At 39.4% G+C, this 17928-nt stretch overlaps 1 protein-coding gene across 6 annotated transcripts in view; it reads right to left on the bottom strand.

Moving 5' to 3' along the window:
- The window catches only part of kdm4c (lysine (K)-specific demethylase 4C), a 34878-nt gene extending 18121 nt beyond the window's left edge, over positions 1-16757 (bottom strand). For 3 of the 6 annotated variants that reach the window (XM_022212906.2, XM_022212908.2, XM_022212909.2), the window contains exons 1-12: positions 16513-16756; positions 14400-14566; positions 13833-14008; positions 12256-12370; positions 11061-11254; positions 6109-6158; positions 3994-4097; positions 3569-3706; positions 3227-3420; positions 2684-2913; positions 400-2468; positions 175-286 (exon numbers count right to left, since the gene is read on the bottom strand). In XM_022212906.2, the coding sequence (XP_022068598.2) occupies positions 175-286; positions 400-2468; positions 2684-2913; positions 3227-3420; positions 3569-3706; positions 3994-4097; positions 6109-6158; positions 11061-11254; positions 12256-12370; positions 13833-14008; positions 14400-14543 (3526 nt within the window). In that variant the 5' untranslated portion in view covers positions 14544-14566; positions 16513-16756. Of the gene's footprint in view, positions 1-174; positions 287-399; positions 2469-2683; positions 2914-3226; positions 3421-3568; positions 3707-3993; positions 4098-6108; positions 6159-11060; positions 11255-12255; positions 12371-13832; positions 14009-14399; positions 14567-16512 lie in introns of all 6 variants that reach the window. The other 3 variants (XM_022212907.2, XM_022212904.2, XM_022212905.2) reach the window with 3 other exon arrangements.
- Between the last annotated feature and the right edge of the window lie 1171 nt (positions 16758-17928).

The following is a 17928-nucleotide window of genomic DNA, read 5'->3' as shown; positions in this document are numbered from 1 at the left end:
GCAACAGGAAATGTCCCTGAGTTTTTATTGAAACAAGCATGACTTTTGGCTAACATTATGTGAATGTGTCACTGTCTGAATGTTGGAGTCTTTTTAAGGATAAACCATATAAATACCTCTCAGTGAACTGTGTGAACTGTGTGTGTGTGCATGTGTGTGTATTAATGTGCCAACCATCGTCACTGACGGCCTGTTGTTTGACAGCAGTGGGTACAGCCCTCGCAGTGGGTTTCCTGAGTGGGTGACGCCAGCTCTTAGTGGTCCTCTTCACTGACAAAGCAGGGTACTGGCAAGGACAGACATCATTGGAAGGTGTTAGTGGGGCAAATAACCTGTATTTTCACAAGCAATAATCTGAATGACGATAACTGAGGGTTAAAAAAAAAAAAAAACACTCACAGCACAAACCTCCCCGGGTTCCAGGCCTGATTCATCGCACTCATAATTACTTGTATCATTTTCCTCCTCTTCTTCTTCTTCTTCTTCTTCATCAGATGAGTCACTACTGCTTTCTCCCTTGGCACTACTTTGCTGCTCTGCCTCTTCACCATCAGATCCCCCTTCTTCCGTATCAGATACCCCATCCTGTTCTTCATCTCCCATCCTGAGAGGTGAAACAGCACTTTCTGAGTGCAGATTCTCCTCCGCTTCCCTTTGCCTCCCCAGCTCCCTGCACAGGGACAGGGCTTCACTCCCATTCACTTCATCTCTTTGCAGCTCATAATCTCCACAAAGCCCCAGTGGCTCAATAGCACCAACTGAAACTAATGATGTGGGCTCAAGCTGGGCCCAGGTCAGAGCCCCACCCTCCTCTCCCTGGTTCTCTGACACACGGAGGTCTTGTTCTGGGTCTTCGAGGTCTGTGACCTCTTTGCATTGAGGTTCAGTCCACATAGTGTAAGGTAGAGGGTCATGGGTGAAGTCAGAAGGGAGCTCTGGGTGCAAACTCTGAATGAGGACTGCAGGACTCTGTGAATTGAGGTTTTTCCAGATGCTACTGGAGAAGGTTTTGGGCTCCATGTATTGGTTCTGGGAAGTACAATGGGAAGGGGAGTATGTTTTGTGGTGGTGGGGTTGTAATGCTGAGTGGCTGTCACTTTGAGTGCATAATGGTGGTGCAGTGGCTAGAAGATTACTATTTGAGGTACCAGTTAACAGAAAGCCAGCACTGTTCAGACTTAATGCTCTATCTTTTCTAGGTGGATCTTTGGAGTTATCTTTACTTGCAAACTCTTGCAAGTTGAGCTGCTGCTCTCTCTGAGGTGTTGTGCTCTGAACTAGCTGGCCAGGGGAAGCATCACACTGCCCAGGAATAAGATTTTCCAGCTTTGCAGGATCCCTTTCTGCTTTAACTTCAGGCATTATTAGCATTTCGTGGACACCGCCAGATGTTATTTTGTGCATACCACTGGCAGTTAAATGGGCCGTGTTTCCCTCTAAACCAGACACTGTTGCCCCCTCACAATTATGAGAAAAATCTAAATGCCAGTTGTTGGCATGCTCTACTGCACAAGGTTCTGCTGACATCATTAAATCAGTCTCTTTCTCTTTGGCTCCATGTGTGGATGGGGAGCCAGTTGGCGTCTCCCTCTGAAGCACAGGTGCAATCTGGTGACTGCACAAGCTAGTTTTCGGAAAATCCGTTAGTCCGTCATCAGCAGGGGTGAGGGAGGGCATCTCTTGGGTCAGTACAGGAGGCAAAGGGCAAATGCCAACCTGATCATCTGGCTCTGGAGTGAGTTGTGGCATTTCCACTGCATTCCTCTGTAGAAGAGGAGGGAAAAGATTCTCCTCAGTGTTACTTTTTGCTAAACTGCGATTGCCTTGTGATTGGGAGAAAGTCCCACAAGACGTGGAACTATCCCCCTCTACTGGCTCTCTTTTGAGATCATAAAGTGCTTCTGTAGTGGAGTGTGGACTGATATGTTTTGGATCAACAACTATGTCAATTTTCTCTGCTTTAATAGCGTTATTAGTGTAATTCTCTGTACCTGTGTCCATGCTGCAGTCAGTGTTGGATGCTAGGTTTAAAGTGTCTTCCCTACATGAGGAACTAGATGTCTGAGTGTTTGAGTCAGGGGGACACAAGCCCATCACAGTCTCAGCAGAAGTTTGTGTGTGGAAAGATGAACTGAGTTTGCTGGCTTCAAGGGGAGGGATCCTGATCGAGCAGTCTTTACAAGTTGAGAGGTCTCTTGGTTCAGAAGAGCAACATTTTGACTCAGTTTCCAGATGCATCTGATTAGCCTCAGGCACTGGTGTAAGTCCTTCAGGAGTCCTGCTTGTGACCCCTGGCCCTGAGAGGTATTGAGGGTCAGCTTGAGTGACTGCTTCTGCCTTCAGGTCAGTTACCACTGGTGAAGCAGGGGAGCTGGAGTGAGAGTTATGGGATGACTCCTTATTAGGAAGCGCCAAACTTTTACTCTCTACACGATTCACCTTGACCACACACATCTGTCTGCAAGGACCTGTAAAGACAGAAGGATGGATAAAATGTGAAATCTACCATCAAATAAACAAGTACTGTCAGACATTTTTACACATCTCAGTTGAGAGAAGAAGCACACAGATAACCACCTCAATCACACACACAAATTTAGTATCAAGGCAGTCTGTGCGCTCCTCAAATCAAAGTGAGACACAAAGCTTCAAAGTCTTTCATTGTCATCAGTCAGTCTCTTACCAGAAAGCTGAACAGGGTTTTGATTCTGGTTGTGCTTTGACTCAGCTTCCTTTTTCGTCTCTTTCTCTTCTTCCCTACAAGTTGTCCCTGCCGCAGACCTTCGCACCTTAGGCCCAGGTGGACCACCCAGACCTTTCCTCTTGCCGTTGCTCAACGCTGAGCTGCCATCCAGGCCAACAGGCTCTTCTGTGGTTCTGAGACGCTTGGAACGCATACGAGAGTGGCTGCTGCTTCAAGAGGAGAGAGAGATCAAAGAAGACTAAAACTCAAAAGCCTGATTAAGGCTGAAAAGAAATGAAACCAAATGCAGAATTTTATGACTGAGGAGACAAGGGCTGTGATATATTTCTGGCCACATAACATTGGGTCACCAGTCACCAAATTGTCCCAGTCTAATGCATATCCAAATGTTGCACAGCTTTTAGTCACTATTCTCCACCACCCGTGCTCTCTCCCTACTAGCACTGTTAGCTGCAACACACTACTCCGTGACAATATGGCACAGAAAACAGAAGAAGCATTGTCTGGGTCTAAATACAGTACCCTTTATTAGCAGACTTGGTCTTGTGGCGCCTGTGCAACCAGCTCTGCAGCTCCGGTGTTGTACTGGGAGTAGCAAGCGTGTGGTCAATAGGCGTTGAATCTTTGCCCAGCATCCAGTTAGCATAGCGGTCAGGCTGAAAACGCTTCACAAAGGGTTCCATGGATATCTTTACCATGTCCTTGCTACACGTGCACTAAAGAAGGGGAAAAGGAAGAGGAACACAACATCATTTTACCTGAAATCAATAATATTGCATATTTTTTTTCATCCTTGTTAAAGAGATGCACAGATGCACAGTCTTAAGATAAACTCTCATCCAGTTGACCTAAGTGCAGTGTTACCTGTGTGGCCATTTTGCCATAGTCTATCCAGCGCACAGTGGCAAAGTTCGTTGACTCCGCACAGTTGAACCCATGATTAAATCCAGCATGGTAACCATAAGGGAAAGTGATCATGAACTCTCCAGCTTCCTGAGTAATCTGACAATTTATCATAGGGATGGAAGAAGGCAAAGGGAGAGAGATTGTATATTAAAAAAGATGAGTGATCAAAACAATGAACTGTAATTTTGGCTTTCTAAAATTAACAAATAAAAGAAAACTGTTGACGGAATTCAAATAAGCCAACGCAGATTTGTGCAATCAATCACAGCACTACTTATTATAGTGGCAAGAAAATCTGTTTTCACAAAGTTGGTAAATAAATGAAGTACAAGTGGCAAGAAAAGGCGGACTGAGAGTTTTATCAAAGGGGGTTGAGAGCCTACCTTATCAAAGGGAATGCCATACTTCTTCAGTATGGAAGGGGAGATTAGAGTCATCTTGTGACGAAGAAAAGCTTCACACCCCTTGAAGCTGTTGGGAAAAAAACCTGACAGACACACAAACACACACCCCATTACAGACTTTGCTAGTCAAAAAAGACAAACATAGATTAATAAAATGCATGAATAAAAGCCAAATGAAAGGTGGTGTACAGTTTCTGTTTGCAGAAATTTAGAGTACACTGGCATTTTCAGTGTTACTAATGATTATTATATCTATTAACTTATCTTCAACATACTTATGTAATCTGAAAGACAGTAAAGAACATCCAGTGATATAGTTCACAATGAATGGAACTCCAACCAGGAAAAGCATTGTATTTCTACTTAATAAATTACTTGGTATAAGGACTGAACGCCACAATTATGCACAGTATAACAGCTCTAATTCCAGTCCAATTAAATACACAGACATCCTACTTCCCTCCAGCAGCATTTCAGTTGGCAAAAGATGGAATGCTGAATGCCAGTTTGACTAAAATCCAGAGCATGTTGAACAGGACTTTTGTGAGGGTCGCAGAATACAAACAGAAAAGCAGAGCAAAATAAAAATAGACCCGGAAAAGACACTAATTTCCATTAAATTGATCAAAAAGCGATAGCAGCAATGAAGGCATATTTAAGGTAGCATATATACGGACAAAGCACAACAAACTCTTCACTGACAGTATATGAGGAGCAGATTGCAGTGGCTGAAGTTAAGTTATTCAAGGTCTATGACTGTCACAACGCCAGATATTCACTGCATGATTATGACAATATCTACTGAACATTTGTCTCTTATTCTGGCAAATTGATTCCACTCAAAATATGAGTAGACTGTGTAGCCATAACTGATAACAATATTATCATGTGTGTATCACATGCATTAAAAGGGCAGGAAACATCATCAAGGACAACTTCCACCCTGGTTCCGACCTGTTTGTCCCGTTGCCCTCAGGAAGGCGCTACAGGTGCATCAGAACCAAAACAAACAGACTCAAAAACAGTTTCTTTCCAAAAGCCATCACCACTCTGAATTCAAACATGCACTGACATTCCAAACCTCTCTCTCTCTCTCTCCCCTCTCATGTGCAATACACTGACCATGCACTTTATTCTTTTTAACTGTTTTAACTTATCCTTTTTTGGGATTTTTATTACATGTATCTTGCACTGATGGAGATGCTCTAAATCTCATTGTACTTGTGTATAGTGACAATAAAAGGCATTCTATTCTATTCATTACTAAGAGAAAGAAAAGATTGACAGATGAACATATTAAAAGGGTCCCTAAGAACACAGTTAAGTGGACACATTCCAGCATATACCTGTCTTGTTGACTCTATTTTTTGAGTTTGTCATTTCTGAAAGGGTGACGCAGGATAAGAAAGTCTAAATAATTAAAACCTTCTTCTTCTTTTTTTTTTTTTTTAAATCGCATATTCTGTGAGTTTGACCCACTGCAAGTGAAATATATGGATATAGAGAACATAATTTAGGAGGTTTGAGTAAAAAATGAAGTTTTAGCTATTGATATATATATATATATATATATATATATATATATATGTATATGTGTAGTAAGTTTACACATTTTACACTGATGAAGCTGCTTTGTTTGGGAGATCAGACAGATATGGTGTGTGAATAAATGTAACTTGTAATACCAAATATGACTCGCTGTCAACCGCTTGCACTTTGTAATATTAGCTCTCAGGGAAAATAAGTTTGGAGAAACCTGTTCTATATATTTTTGATTCTGTTCTTATGTTTTCACTTATTCAGTGCAGTTATCAGCATGTTCTCGGCTCATCTTGGTTTTTATTTGTCAATACTTCATTCATTTTACAGCTTTTCTAGGGGCAATATTTGCAGACAGTCTTCATTAGCATGCTCCATCTTCAGCCTTGCCATTACCTCAAGTGCCCTCTCATTGCAGCGATTAAATTAGGCTGTACTCTGATGTTTAATGCAGACCTGCCTCTGTATTCTGTGGCTGTAATTAAATAATTATTTAATTATCTCGGCCGACACCATTTATACAGATAAAGCAGAGAATATAAATGATTCTGTTACCTGTAGCCAGACGCTCCAGTCTCTTCCCATGCTCAGGAGGGATGGCATACCTGTTAGAGACAGAGATAAGGTGCAGACAGAATTATTTTTGACTATGTATGTGAAATTCATGCATTGTTAATTATGCATACAGTCTAACACACCCTGGCATTTACAAACAATTTCAAGACTGCCATCAAGTGGTGGATAAATGAACAGTAGCAAAGGGGCTGATCAGCCTTTTTGAGCACGTCACTTTTTTTCATTTTTGAAGTTTATTTTCTGGGGCATATTTAAAATGTTATTTTAAAGTGGCATTTTCACGTCTGTTACAAAAAGTAGAAAGGAAATTTGGGGAAAGAGAGTCAGTGAATATAATCTAACATAATATAATATAATATAATATAATATAATATAATATAATCTCCAGCTGGGAAATGAATCAGGGACCAGTGGGGTATGCACCCTTACTACTCATCTGCTGGGTCACCCCAACACTGCACTCTTGGTTATTATAATTAGGTATATAATCAGGGTTGCACAGTAGAGCAGTGGTTAGCACTTTCGCCTTGCAGTGAGAAAATCCCTGGTTAATGTCCCGGCGCTCCCGGGATCTTTCTGCATGGAGTTTGCATGTTCTCCCTAAGGATGCGTGGGTTTTCTCCGGCTACTCCGGCTTCCTCCCACAGTCCAAACATATGCTGAGCTTAATTGTTAACTCTAAATTGCCCGTAGGTGTGAATGTGAGAGTGATTGTTCATCTGTATATGTGGCCCTGAGATGGACTGGCGACCTGTCCAGGGTGTCCCCTGCCTTCGCCCGAGTCACCTGGGAAAGACTCCATCCCCCCCGCGACCCTAACAAGGACCAAGCAGTGCATAGATAATGGACGGTATATCATCAGAACAATATACAGAAAAGTTGACATTTTTGATCCCCCTGAATTTCTCTACAATCTTCCCATAATCTGCTTGCTATTACATTTTTCAGGTGCAAGCTGACCATTTACAATTTAATCGCCATAATGCAATAAATCTAAGTTTAAACTAGTCTCTGATAGAGACAAGATAACCATCACTGATTGCTGTTGAGTTCACAGGATATTGGCTCGACCTTATTCTGCATTTTCTTTGGCCATGCGGCTGATACAATCTGAATATAAACTATTTGAAAGTTCCCAGCGAGAAACCCAAAGAGAGTGACAGAATTCCCTCAAGGCTTGACTAGGCATTCCATTTGACTAGTACCATCCGCCCTCAGGTCTGTGGCATTTCTATCATCATATCAGCTGTCAGCTTAACACAGTAGTGAAAGACAGGGTAAGAGGGACCCTCAGGTAGAGGTGACACAAAGAGTTGGAGGGAGCAGGGGATTGAGAAGAGGTGAGAGAGGCGCATCTTTAAGCTGCTCCCCTCCAGGGACGAGATGTCAAAACAGCAGTGAGATGAAAGAGTGTACGTCAGTGCGTGTGTACTAGATGATAAGGGTATGCATGTGTGTGGGTACTTGGCACACTAGGCTGCTCTTTGTGAGTGTGTACCCCTGTTTCCGTGTATATGTGTGACACTGTCTGGCTGTGACACTGATCCCTGTGGGGTTGCAGGGCTCACTGCTCTAATGAGCAGAACTCCCCCCAGGGCAAGAGAGAGAAATGGAGCACGCCAAGCTGACAAAGAAATAAAAAGAAAACTCCATTTTGATCTACCTGCACTTTTTTCACCTCCTCTGCACTTTATCATTTCAGTCCAAACCTCAAAATAACAAAGCATCAATTAGGCATTTATATATATATATATATATATATATATATATATATATACATACATACACAGACATAATTACATATATCCATAATTATTGGCACCCCTGGTTAAGATGTTTAAAAATTTTTTTAAATAAATTCAATTTTTTATTGCAGAAGCAAACTTACACTGAAAATTGTTGAAAAATGTATTTTAGGAGAAGATTAGGTGCCGTTTTGTTGGCAAAAGGGAGTTGTACAAAGTATTGAAATCAGCTGTGCTAATAATTGTGGCACACATGATTTGATGTAAAAGAATTATTTCTTAATGTGTGATTTTTTCCCACTGAATAAATGCACTTGAATTAAAGGTTGGATTTTCCTCTTTTTTCATTGTGGTCCTATATTATTTAGAAAAAAGCCTGAATTTATTAGAACCTAAAGAACACCTCTTAACCAAGGGTGCCAGAAAGAAAGAAAGAAAGAAAGAAAGAAAGAAAGAAAGAAAGAAAGAAAGAAAGAAAGAAAGAAAAAAAGAAAGTATTTTCTATGACCATCAATAAGACAGTGTAACAAACTGAAACAGAAACTAGAAAACGCATCAACCACGTCTTCCAAAATGTAATGTAAAAGTTAAGTACAACAATAGAAAAAAATCTACTACTTATGTCTGCTGGACAACAATCAATCTGTAAAAAAAAAGCAATGACATTTTCTGGGGCACCATACCTCCACACAAATTTACAGAAACACTATATATTATTGGGAGACTGATTAAAATTAATTTTTCCTTGCTCCATTGTAAAATCAAGAAAGACAGCCTTGAAGAAACCAAACCATATGCTTGTGGCCCTTGGAGAGCAGCACAGCTCCATACACACTCACTTCCTGGATATGAAGCCTCCATATGTTGTACCTTTTCTATCCTCACTAGTATTTAATCTCCTATAATAGTCACTAATATCAGGGGACGTTTTCCTCCATGTGCCAGTATGAACCAAAGGGAGAAAACCCTCAAGCCACATGCAACAGAATTGCCATGCAAATCAAATGCAACCTGCGATAAAGTAAGTAATTTACATTTTAATTCGCTTTAATTCTGGAAAAAAAATGGAGAATGACAACGATGGATTTTGTAACGTTGATACAAATATGTGTTGGGATTATGCAAAATACATGCACTGCCAGCTAATGTTTCCCACATTTAATATACTATATACTCTGTTATTCCTTCAGCATGTCATAGCGATTATTATTTGAATGTTCCCATACATTTTTCCTTGTTCCACTTCAAAAAACGGTCCAATAAATTGTGACATGAGTCATTACAGTCTCTGGGGACCTGTGGAGGTTTAGACTGCTGTGACTCAGGATGGTGAGCTGATTCTCATAGTCAATCCAGACATTGGATTTATGAGTGAGACAGACTGAAAAAAGATTGACCCAACTCTATTTGTATTTGCAGACTAGTGATTGTTTACAGTCTATTCTGTAATGTGCACTTCACACAAATTTCATATTCAAGAGAACACTTTTGTTGCCCACTTGTTGAATGTAGAAGAGAAAAAAAGCTCTTTTCAGACATGCAGGCTTTTCCATTATTCTAACAGCATCTGAACATGTTGGCTTCATGTCTCCATGAGCACTTTGGTTACTTTTCCATAAAGGGTGTGACACCAGTCTTAATCCGTCAAACCGAGTAAAATATCCACACCACTTTGGGAGATGTGTGCCCTGAGCCTGGTTCTGTCAGAGCTAGTTTTTTCCTCCCTGTTAAATTTCTTTGATTGCATTCCACTGTCACAAAAGAATTCCAAAAGCAACTATATGTTCTAAATGTGTAAGGTCTTCATCGTACTATGTTAAGTACTACGAGATGACATATGTTGTGACTTGGCGCTGCACATAGACAAAATAAAATTGAAAGCCGAATTTTCAGCATGGCAAAGTTTGAACTGCATACTGTTACATTCATGGATGAGTACATGCAAGCGACATGCGTCAAGTTGTATGAAGTGACTCGAGGAGGCTTTTTCTAAATTGCGACACTAATATTTCTTCAAAAACATTACACAGAGAGCAAAAAAAGCAACTTCTATGTCAAAATCCCTACACACTGTTCTAATTCACTTTACTATTCACCGCTACACACTTTACAATTTCACATCTGTTACAAAATGAAATGCCCATAAATATTCAACTACTGCAACTATGACAGACTGTAATAGGTTGGTTTTATGAGACTCAACAATAATGATTGTAATCTGGGGTTTAACAAAGTGTTTAAAGGAGCTGCAGTTTAGCTTGTTGCTTAAAACTGTTTGTAGGAGTGTTTCCTTTGACTTTATTAAATACCTGCAGCATCATACTGCAGCAGGATGCCTATGAACATCTCCAAAGCAAGAGAGTCGAATGCATTTCTGCTTTTGGAGCAACAGAAATGACTTCATTATTTACTTTTAATTATAAATTAGCCCCAACGTGGAGACAGGACCAGTCAGTAAGTCACACTGTGCACTTTTGCATCACTTCAGACATGTAAGCTGTCACACACACAGTCACAGTTACTAAGCTGCACTTAAATCCTTTGTTACTTAACGGCTTTAGATTTAGACTTCTGTAGCCTGATGTACTGCCCAATCCCATGTGTACGACAAATATCGCTCTCTCGAACAGTTCTGTGGGAATCTCTGAATGAACCTGGGGAACGTAAACCTATACTAAAGAAAACATTAAAGCGACCAGTGCTTGAATGACGGAATGCTATCACTGTAACAGATTGATGAAGCCAGCAATGTTCAGTCTGAAAAGAGCTTTTCAGCAAGAAATTCTTAAAACTGCTTAATGTAGCATTTGTATATATTTAATGTGACTTTAACATCCAGCGCTGAAGTTATACTGAATCAGAAGAGACGTGTCAGTGCCCAACCACTTTACATAAATATGCATCACACAGAAATACTTAAGAAGCATCATACAGCTAATGGTAAAATTAACATTTCTGTATCATTCTAGCTGTCTGTTTACTGACTTTACAGCACAATCACTGTTTTTACTTAATTTAATGTGTACCTTGGCTTTTAAAATTACACATCTGTCATAATAAAATTTGTTGTAAAATTAAGGTATGAAAGAGTTGAGAGAACGCTATTTTTCTGATACTGTTGTACTACATTGCATAATGTTGATAAATTATTGCTTCTTGTGCATCTGTTCACTGTCCGACACTCACCAGGACTTGGGCTCTCCAAAGTGAAGATAGTTGATGCTGTACAGGTCCATGTCTTCTGTGTGCCAAGAGAAGGTGGTCTTCCACATACCAAAGTAGAGATACGGCGTGTTGACCCCCTGTATAGAAACACCACAGTCCTCCTCGATAACATCCAAGATGGAGTTCAGGTGTCCAATGTTCCACTCCTCTACATCCTAGAAAATTAGAAACAAGGGTCAGGACTGGGTTACAGTAGTCAGACTGATGGTGAAAGTCAACCGTGGCATTGTAGTAGACTACGGCATTTTTAAATCTGATCAGTTATTCAATGTATAATATTAGTCACTGCTACAGGCTGTCAAATCCCCCCCCCCTGCTGATAACAATTAAAACACTGGCACCATTAACTCACAAGCAGTATTGTACAGGAGTGAAATGTAAAGCAAGGAACAAAAAAAATGTTTCAAATATTAAAATCTGCACTATAACCTCCAGTGGGAATCAGTGAGCAAAGCAAGCAGAGTTGATCTGGAGGAAAACATTATCATATTGCTTCTATTTAATTTAATTGGCAAATGTCAAGTGTACTATTCCCCTCAAGCTCTGCTGACAGACAGTGTTGCTTTGGGTTGACAGTGGGTTTTGAACTTTGGCTGTTCAAGCTGTGGATAAAGAAATATTGTGCTTACTGTACAACACACTAATGACCATTTTAAAACACAAAGAAAATCTGCCATATGGGTAAAACTGCTTTAGAACAACCCTTATTGAAATATCTAAATTCCTTTACTGATTTTGTACGTCCTGTAATCAAACTGCAATTAAACTGTACACTGCAAATCTAGAAATTGAGAATCCCTATTTAAAAACTTTATGATTTATGATTGTTTGTAGATATATGAAACTACTGAGGTGTGTGTTGCTTTCACTCTATTCAATCCAAGTGTCCCTACATCAGATTTCTTTAAACAGCTTAAAATTACTCATTTTAGAGTTTAGGGGACAAAAAAATATGGTATAGACATCCCTAAATAAATTTTATACAAGCTTTTATTTTTAATACTAAAGCCAATTTGTGAGATCCAGTTGAGGCACAGTCCTGTAAAGTGAGTTCCATGGCCAAATTTAAAAAAAACAACCTGGAAAGAAATGATAAAAAGCTAAACTAGACAGCTTGATGACAGGGAGAATAAATGACAAGTTAAACATCATCTACCTCATCATAGAGACTGCCACTGACGTCAGCACCATATATCGGAGAGACAAAAGTGAGGTTCTTCCAATATTTCCTTTCAAGGTCTTCATAATTCAGATAGCGAGGTGTACAGTACCTGTAAGGAGAGAAAAAGACATTTGATGCTGTGAGATGTGATATGTATGAACTAACAAAGCAACACTTTACATCCAACCAAGATACACACGCATTAATGTTGCTGATCAGTTTGTCTCTGTTACTATCAGACAGTTAGCTGGACAACCAATCACACTGAAGAGGTTATTCTGTCTTGTACAAATACAAATTTGTTTGATATTGGTGAATTTTGGAACATGAAGCATAAGATAAACAAAAATGTAAGGCTGGACGCATACTACAAAATGTCTGACAAAGATTGCTTTCAGATCAAAATGTCTGTGGAGGTTCTCATTCATCCAGGTCATGGTTATCCAAAGTTGATTAAATCAATCCACTGGACTTTAAGAAAGTTCCTTGAAGACGTTTCACCTCTCATCCAAGAGGCTTCTTCAGTTCTGGTGGTGGTTGCTGTTGCATCAGCTTTTAACCTCTGTAAGGTGTGGTCAGTGCTATTCATATTCCAATGACCATTGCCAAGACCCGTCTGGCTCCTCAACGATGGTCGTTGGGAGTGCCAGGGAGTGTCAATGGGTGTCGCTGACCACACGTCAAAGAGGTTAAAAGCTGAGGCAACACCAACCACCACCAGAACTGCAGAAGCCTCTTGGATGAGAGGTGAAACGTCTTCAAGGAACTTTCTTAAAGTCCAGTGGATTGATTTAAACAACTTTGGACTTTCAGATCAAAACTTTGCACAAATAAAATCTTGAGACCATGGACATTTCATTATGCAGCTTCTTTTTTTTTTTTTTTTTTACTAATTTTGTAATATTTCACTAATTTACCCAACAATAATTAGATTCTTAGTCTGGCTACACCATAATGTGACGTTTGTGTCAATGTTTGAACACTTCCTCCCCAATTATATACTCAACAAGAAAAGCACTCAGAGAGTGCAGTACTCTGCCAAAGCGGCTCAGTCGTATAATTTCCGACAGCTAATATCTTGAAAAAAGTCTTGGCAGAAATCACAGCACCACAGAATGAGGCCATTTAATCGAGTTGGACCCACAAACAAAATGACCTTGCACTGAGCACAGGCGTGTGTTATGCATGTGTACAATATGTATGGATATCGACTCACTTAACCTAAATATGTAGCGGGTGGTGGAAATTAGAAACATCGTCACAATTTAATCAATTGTTCTTTGTATCATTTCCAATTGATAAGTGATGTTGTGCCACTATCTCGCAATTATACAGGAATCTTTAACAAATCCGTGGATCCAGACTATAAGCCACATAACAACCAAAATCTAATCAGTTGGTCTTTGTGTCATTTCTGACTTTTGCTTAAAATTTCATCCAAATCTGTGTTTCTGTTTTTGAGTAATGTTGCTAACAGACAGACAAACCCACACGGTCGTCACGAAACTCCGCCGTGGCTCCACCTCCTTGGCAGAGTAATATAGCAGTGAAAACAAGTTCATAATACTCACATGTCGCTGTTTGCTAATCTCCTGAACTCCTGCACACTAAGAGGTTTCTTCTGGATGTTATATTGAGTGAAGAGCCCTGATTGACCAGCCACCATCTGCTGAATGGGAGCATCAATCATCAAATCATCTATATCATCGTAGGTACGACGCGGCTTCCAGCCCTTAGGAGGAATTACCTGAAGGACAAACAGAGGAGTAAACATGTATTGTACTGAGTTGTGTTGTACAAACAGATGAGTCTGGTGAGCATTGCATCTTTACACACCATCACTAGCTAATCCACTGTATTTAAAAGGGCCACTATTAAATTACATGTGTGCTTAGATTAGTCACACAATTCTTTCGTGCGTTTTGTGACTGAATAAATCTACCCTAAGCCCAAAATGATGCAGCATAAGCCTTTGCAACAATCATCAAACCATAAGCTCACAAAAGAGAAGAAACTCTGACACACTAATGGTAGTTTGTCACTCTGACCAATCCATGATGGATCAAATGATGAATTTCACAAACTAATTGTATTGCGTTTGAAATTCTGACCAAGTTGAAGTTCCCATCACTACATACCTTAGCCAGGCCTGCGCGGTGTGCACCCTGAGACTCCATATAAACCAGGTACTGGTTGAAGTTCTTGAACTCTTCCATGGTGGGCCTGAAGGTCATTATCTTGCAGGTGGGGTTTGCAGGGGTGAACACCTCTGCTCCCGCCATCCTGCCACCTCACCAGCTATAACCTGGCAAAAAAAAAAAAAAAGAGACAAATATGTGATTCAGCATCAACTTGTTGTATTGGTAGATATTGCGTTAGGACAAATTTGATTGTTTTTCATCAGTTAAATAAGGTGACTATGATAAATAGCAGAATAGTGTCAATCTAGAAAGGATAAACTTAATAGTAAATGGTCTGCACTTATATAGCTCCTTTCTTTACAGCTGGTTTCTCATTCACTCAGTCACACACATATTCACACTAATGGCGACGGAGCAGCCACGTAGCTGCTACCAATCCAAGGTACTCCATGGTGGGCACTCCACCACCTATCAACTGCCACAATTAATTTTAATTTTGGTAAGATTTATCAAATACCGTGGGTATTGGTGATATTGAGGATATTATCTGAATATAGTACTGTATAGTATTTGAATGGTATTTAATTTTAATGTGCAGTAAATTACCAACCACTTTCCTATTAACATAATGTCACACTATTTTTTCCTTCTAATTTTGCAACATTGTTCAAATAGAATTACTTCATACCTCAAGATAAAATTTCTCAAGCATTTAAAATGTTTAACTACTGCTGACCAGCTGTTTCATTTATTTCTTGCACTTGTTGCAATGATGCATTAATCACACTATTACATGTCCATACTGATGAGAGTGTTGCTAAATGTATAGAAGGGAATTTCTTATTCAGCTTTTCTTTATTTAATTTTAACTAACCCTGATCCAAATGTTATTATTAGAAGATCTTGTACTTATTACTAGACATAATTTACAGGTGTAAAGCTTAACTACAGGGCAGGTGGTTTGTGTGCAGTTTCACCACTAGATGGAGGTAGAGATTCAACTAGTGTCGTCTTGATCCTTTGATCCCTGCTGATGCCAACAACCCTTTTCGCATTTTTGTCCCATCCACCCATCCCACTCCCAACTCTGACTTTACTGTGCTTTCAGACAAAGGATCACATTGCCCCAATAGAAGCAATATAACATTTTCAACATGATATTTCTTTATTACGACTTCTTCACTGCAATCCACAGTACAGCTGCATGCGATCCGATTATGTAACAGGCAATTACAGGGTGAAACAAGTTTTTGAAAAAAAAATCAGCTGCACTGCTTAAACACAATGTGATGACAGTCCTACTCTTTGTCCACATAATAAAGCACTCATTCCAAACAAGAGATACTTTCAATCTTGTATATTTGTCTTATTATTTATTAAAATTAGTTTATTAAAACTCCAAGGCAATTCAATCTCTGCTGATTTGCACGTTCGCTTTTAATATTGCATGAGGGTCTGTGGCTTTACTCATCTTTGTTGTCTGCCAGCCCAGCTAACTAGCCAACTAGCCTACGTTTTGTTATGATGCCAAGTAATGGCTGAACAAATAGCACAGCGTGCTAGCTCGGCAGACTAGCCGTCTTCTGTTTGGATTTCAGGTCGACTGGGTACACTTTAACTTTAATTTGCGGTCACAGGACTTGACTCGACAGCATTTTAGGGACAGCAGTTAGAGAGGGGAAAGCATAACTATTAAGCTAACCTAGCTATCACGTTAGCTAACTTCTCCCTGCAGGAGTCAATGGGGTTTAAATGTCCCTCGCAAGGTGGCTGCACACAGGCCCCTAGCTGCCTCCTTTGTGACTTTGAGTAGTACAAATGACTTAGTTCGGCATTTCTGAAATGCTGCTCTTCGTCGCTATCTCGCAGGTTTAGCAAAGACAAAGGAACAATGACAAAACACACAGTACGAGGCGACTATTGGCATAAAGCGAGTGCCAACTTATGTGGCTGGCAGCGCTAACAGTTAGCTGTTAATAGCTCGGCTAATCCTGCACAGGAGTCACGAAATGCACCCCGCTTCCTAGTAAACTGCTTCAAATTCAGCTACTGTGCACGGGTTTCACCGCTAAATCACACGTCGTAGCCATGAAAGTAAACCGGGTTTTACCTCGATTTAGAAAGACGGAGTCGTGTTGTTGTTTATCCTCTTCCTCGTTCGTCCAGCTGATTCACATGACAGCTGCTGCCTGCTGCTGCTTCGTGCCTTGGAAAGCGGATGCGTCCCAGACCGCCTCTCCTCCGGATCCACGGAGCGTCGGTCGGTCGGTCTATGGGTCCGCCTGCTAGTAGCCTCGGTGCACCATCCAGACGCTGTGAGATCTGCGAACCCGCAGCACAGTCGATAAACTGTAGCACAGCCAGAGTTGTTAGTAGTAAGTGCACCTGCTTCTGCAACATGAAACCGTTTAACTGCACAGAAAACTCATATTTTTTTATGAGGCTGTGTTGACGCTTTTATGTTTGAACCAGTTTGCTCAGTTTAATACCCTAGAGATCCTCAAAGGAAGTTAACTCCCCTTGTATTTTGTGTTGTGTTGTTCTCTATATTTATCCATTTAATAGTATTTACAGCTAAGTGCATTCATGAATGTAATAATTAATCATGTTTATTAAATGTCACGTCTTTTCAACCTGTTTAAAAAGATATTAGATAAAAATATCTGTTGATATTTGTATGTGTGTGTGTGTGTGTTTTATTTTCAAAACATGCATTGTATTTTTACAATAAACATATTATGATCATATAAAAACTCTACTGTTACTTTTGTGAATTTAAAGAATTTTATAATTGTAAAAAAAAATGACAAAAAACATTATATATCAGTCAAACAAGCTGGATTCTTAAAAGGAAAATGTATTGGTAATTCTTGCATTGATCAAAGTACATATAATGATTTTAAAATTAATGTAAGTTCCAGTTTCTAACTGGACTTTCAAAATGTAAAAATAAATTAATAAAATTAAATTAAATTAAATTTCAACATAACTGTGAAAATTTATGTAGAAAAAAATGAATTTCCAGTAACACTATAAAATTTTAAAGTGACAAAAAAAATCCTTCTAATGGGACTGTAGATTATTCCTTAGAAAATTCCATCCAATCAGACTGAAAAATCCAAAAGAAAAAAGAGCATCTCTACAAAGGCTATGAAAATTCAAAGAAAAGTCTAAGAAAAAAATTAAGAAAAATCTGAAAGACCTTTTGATTCGGCTTAGTCTTAACTATCTTTTTTTCTTTTTTTAAATGTCAAATAATTTAATTAAAAAACAGTTTAAGTAAAAGTTTAAAAAATGTTGTAAGCATTTACTTGAACAGAATCAAAAGTTGGGCCAGTTTTATTTCAGCTTCCAAGTGACTCTTGAAAGTGTCAGTGAAAGAATCTGAGCATGATTTAAGCAACTAAATGGACTTTAGCTATATTTTACTTTATTATATCCATTATAAAGAACATGTGTGATTTAAGCATGTATCATTAATGTCAAAAAAACAAAAAAAGTTAATGAATACGATACTGTGATTGTG

This window comes from Acanthochromis polyacanthus, chromosome 3 (assembly GCF_021347895.1).
Source record: "Acanthochromis polyacanthus isolate Apoly-LR-REF ecotype Palm Island chromosome 3, KAUST_Apoly_ChrSc, whole genome shotgun sequence".
Lineage (NCBI taxonomy): Eukaryota > Metazoa > Chordata > Actinopteri > Pomacentridae > Acanthochromis > Acanthochromis polyacanthus.
This window is presented reverse-complemented; position numbering and strand designations above follow the sequence as displayed.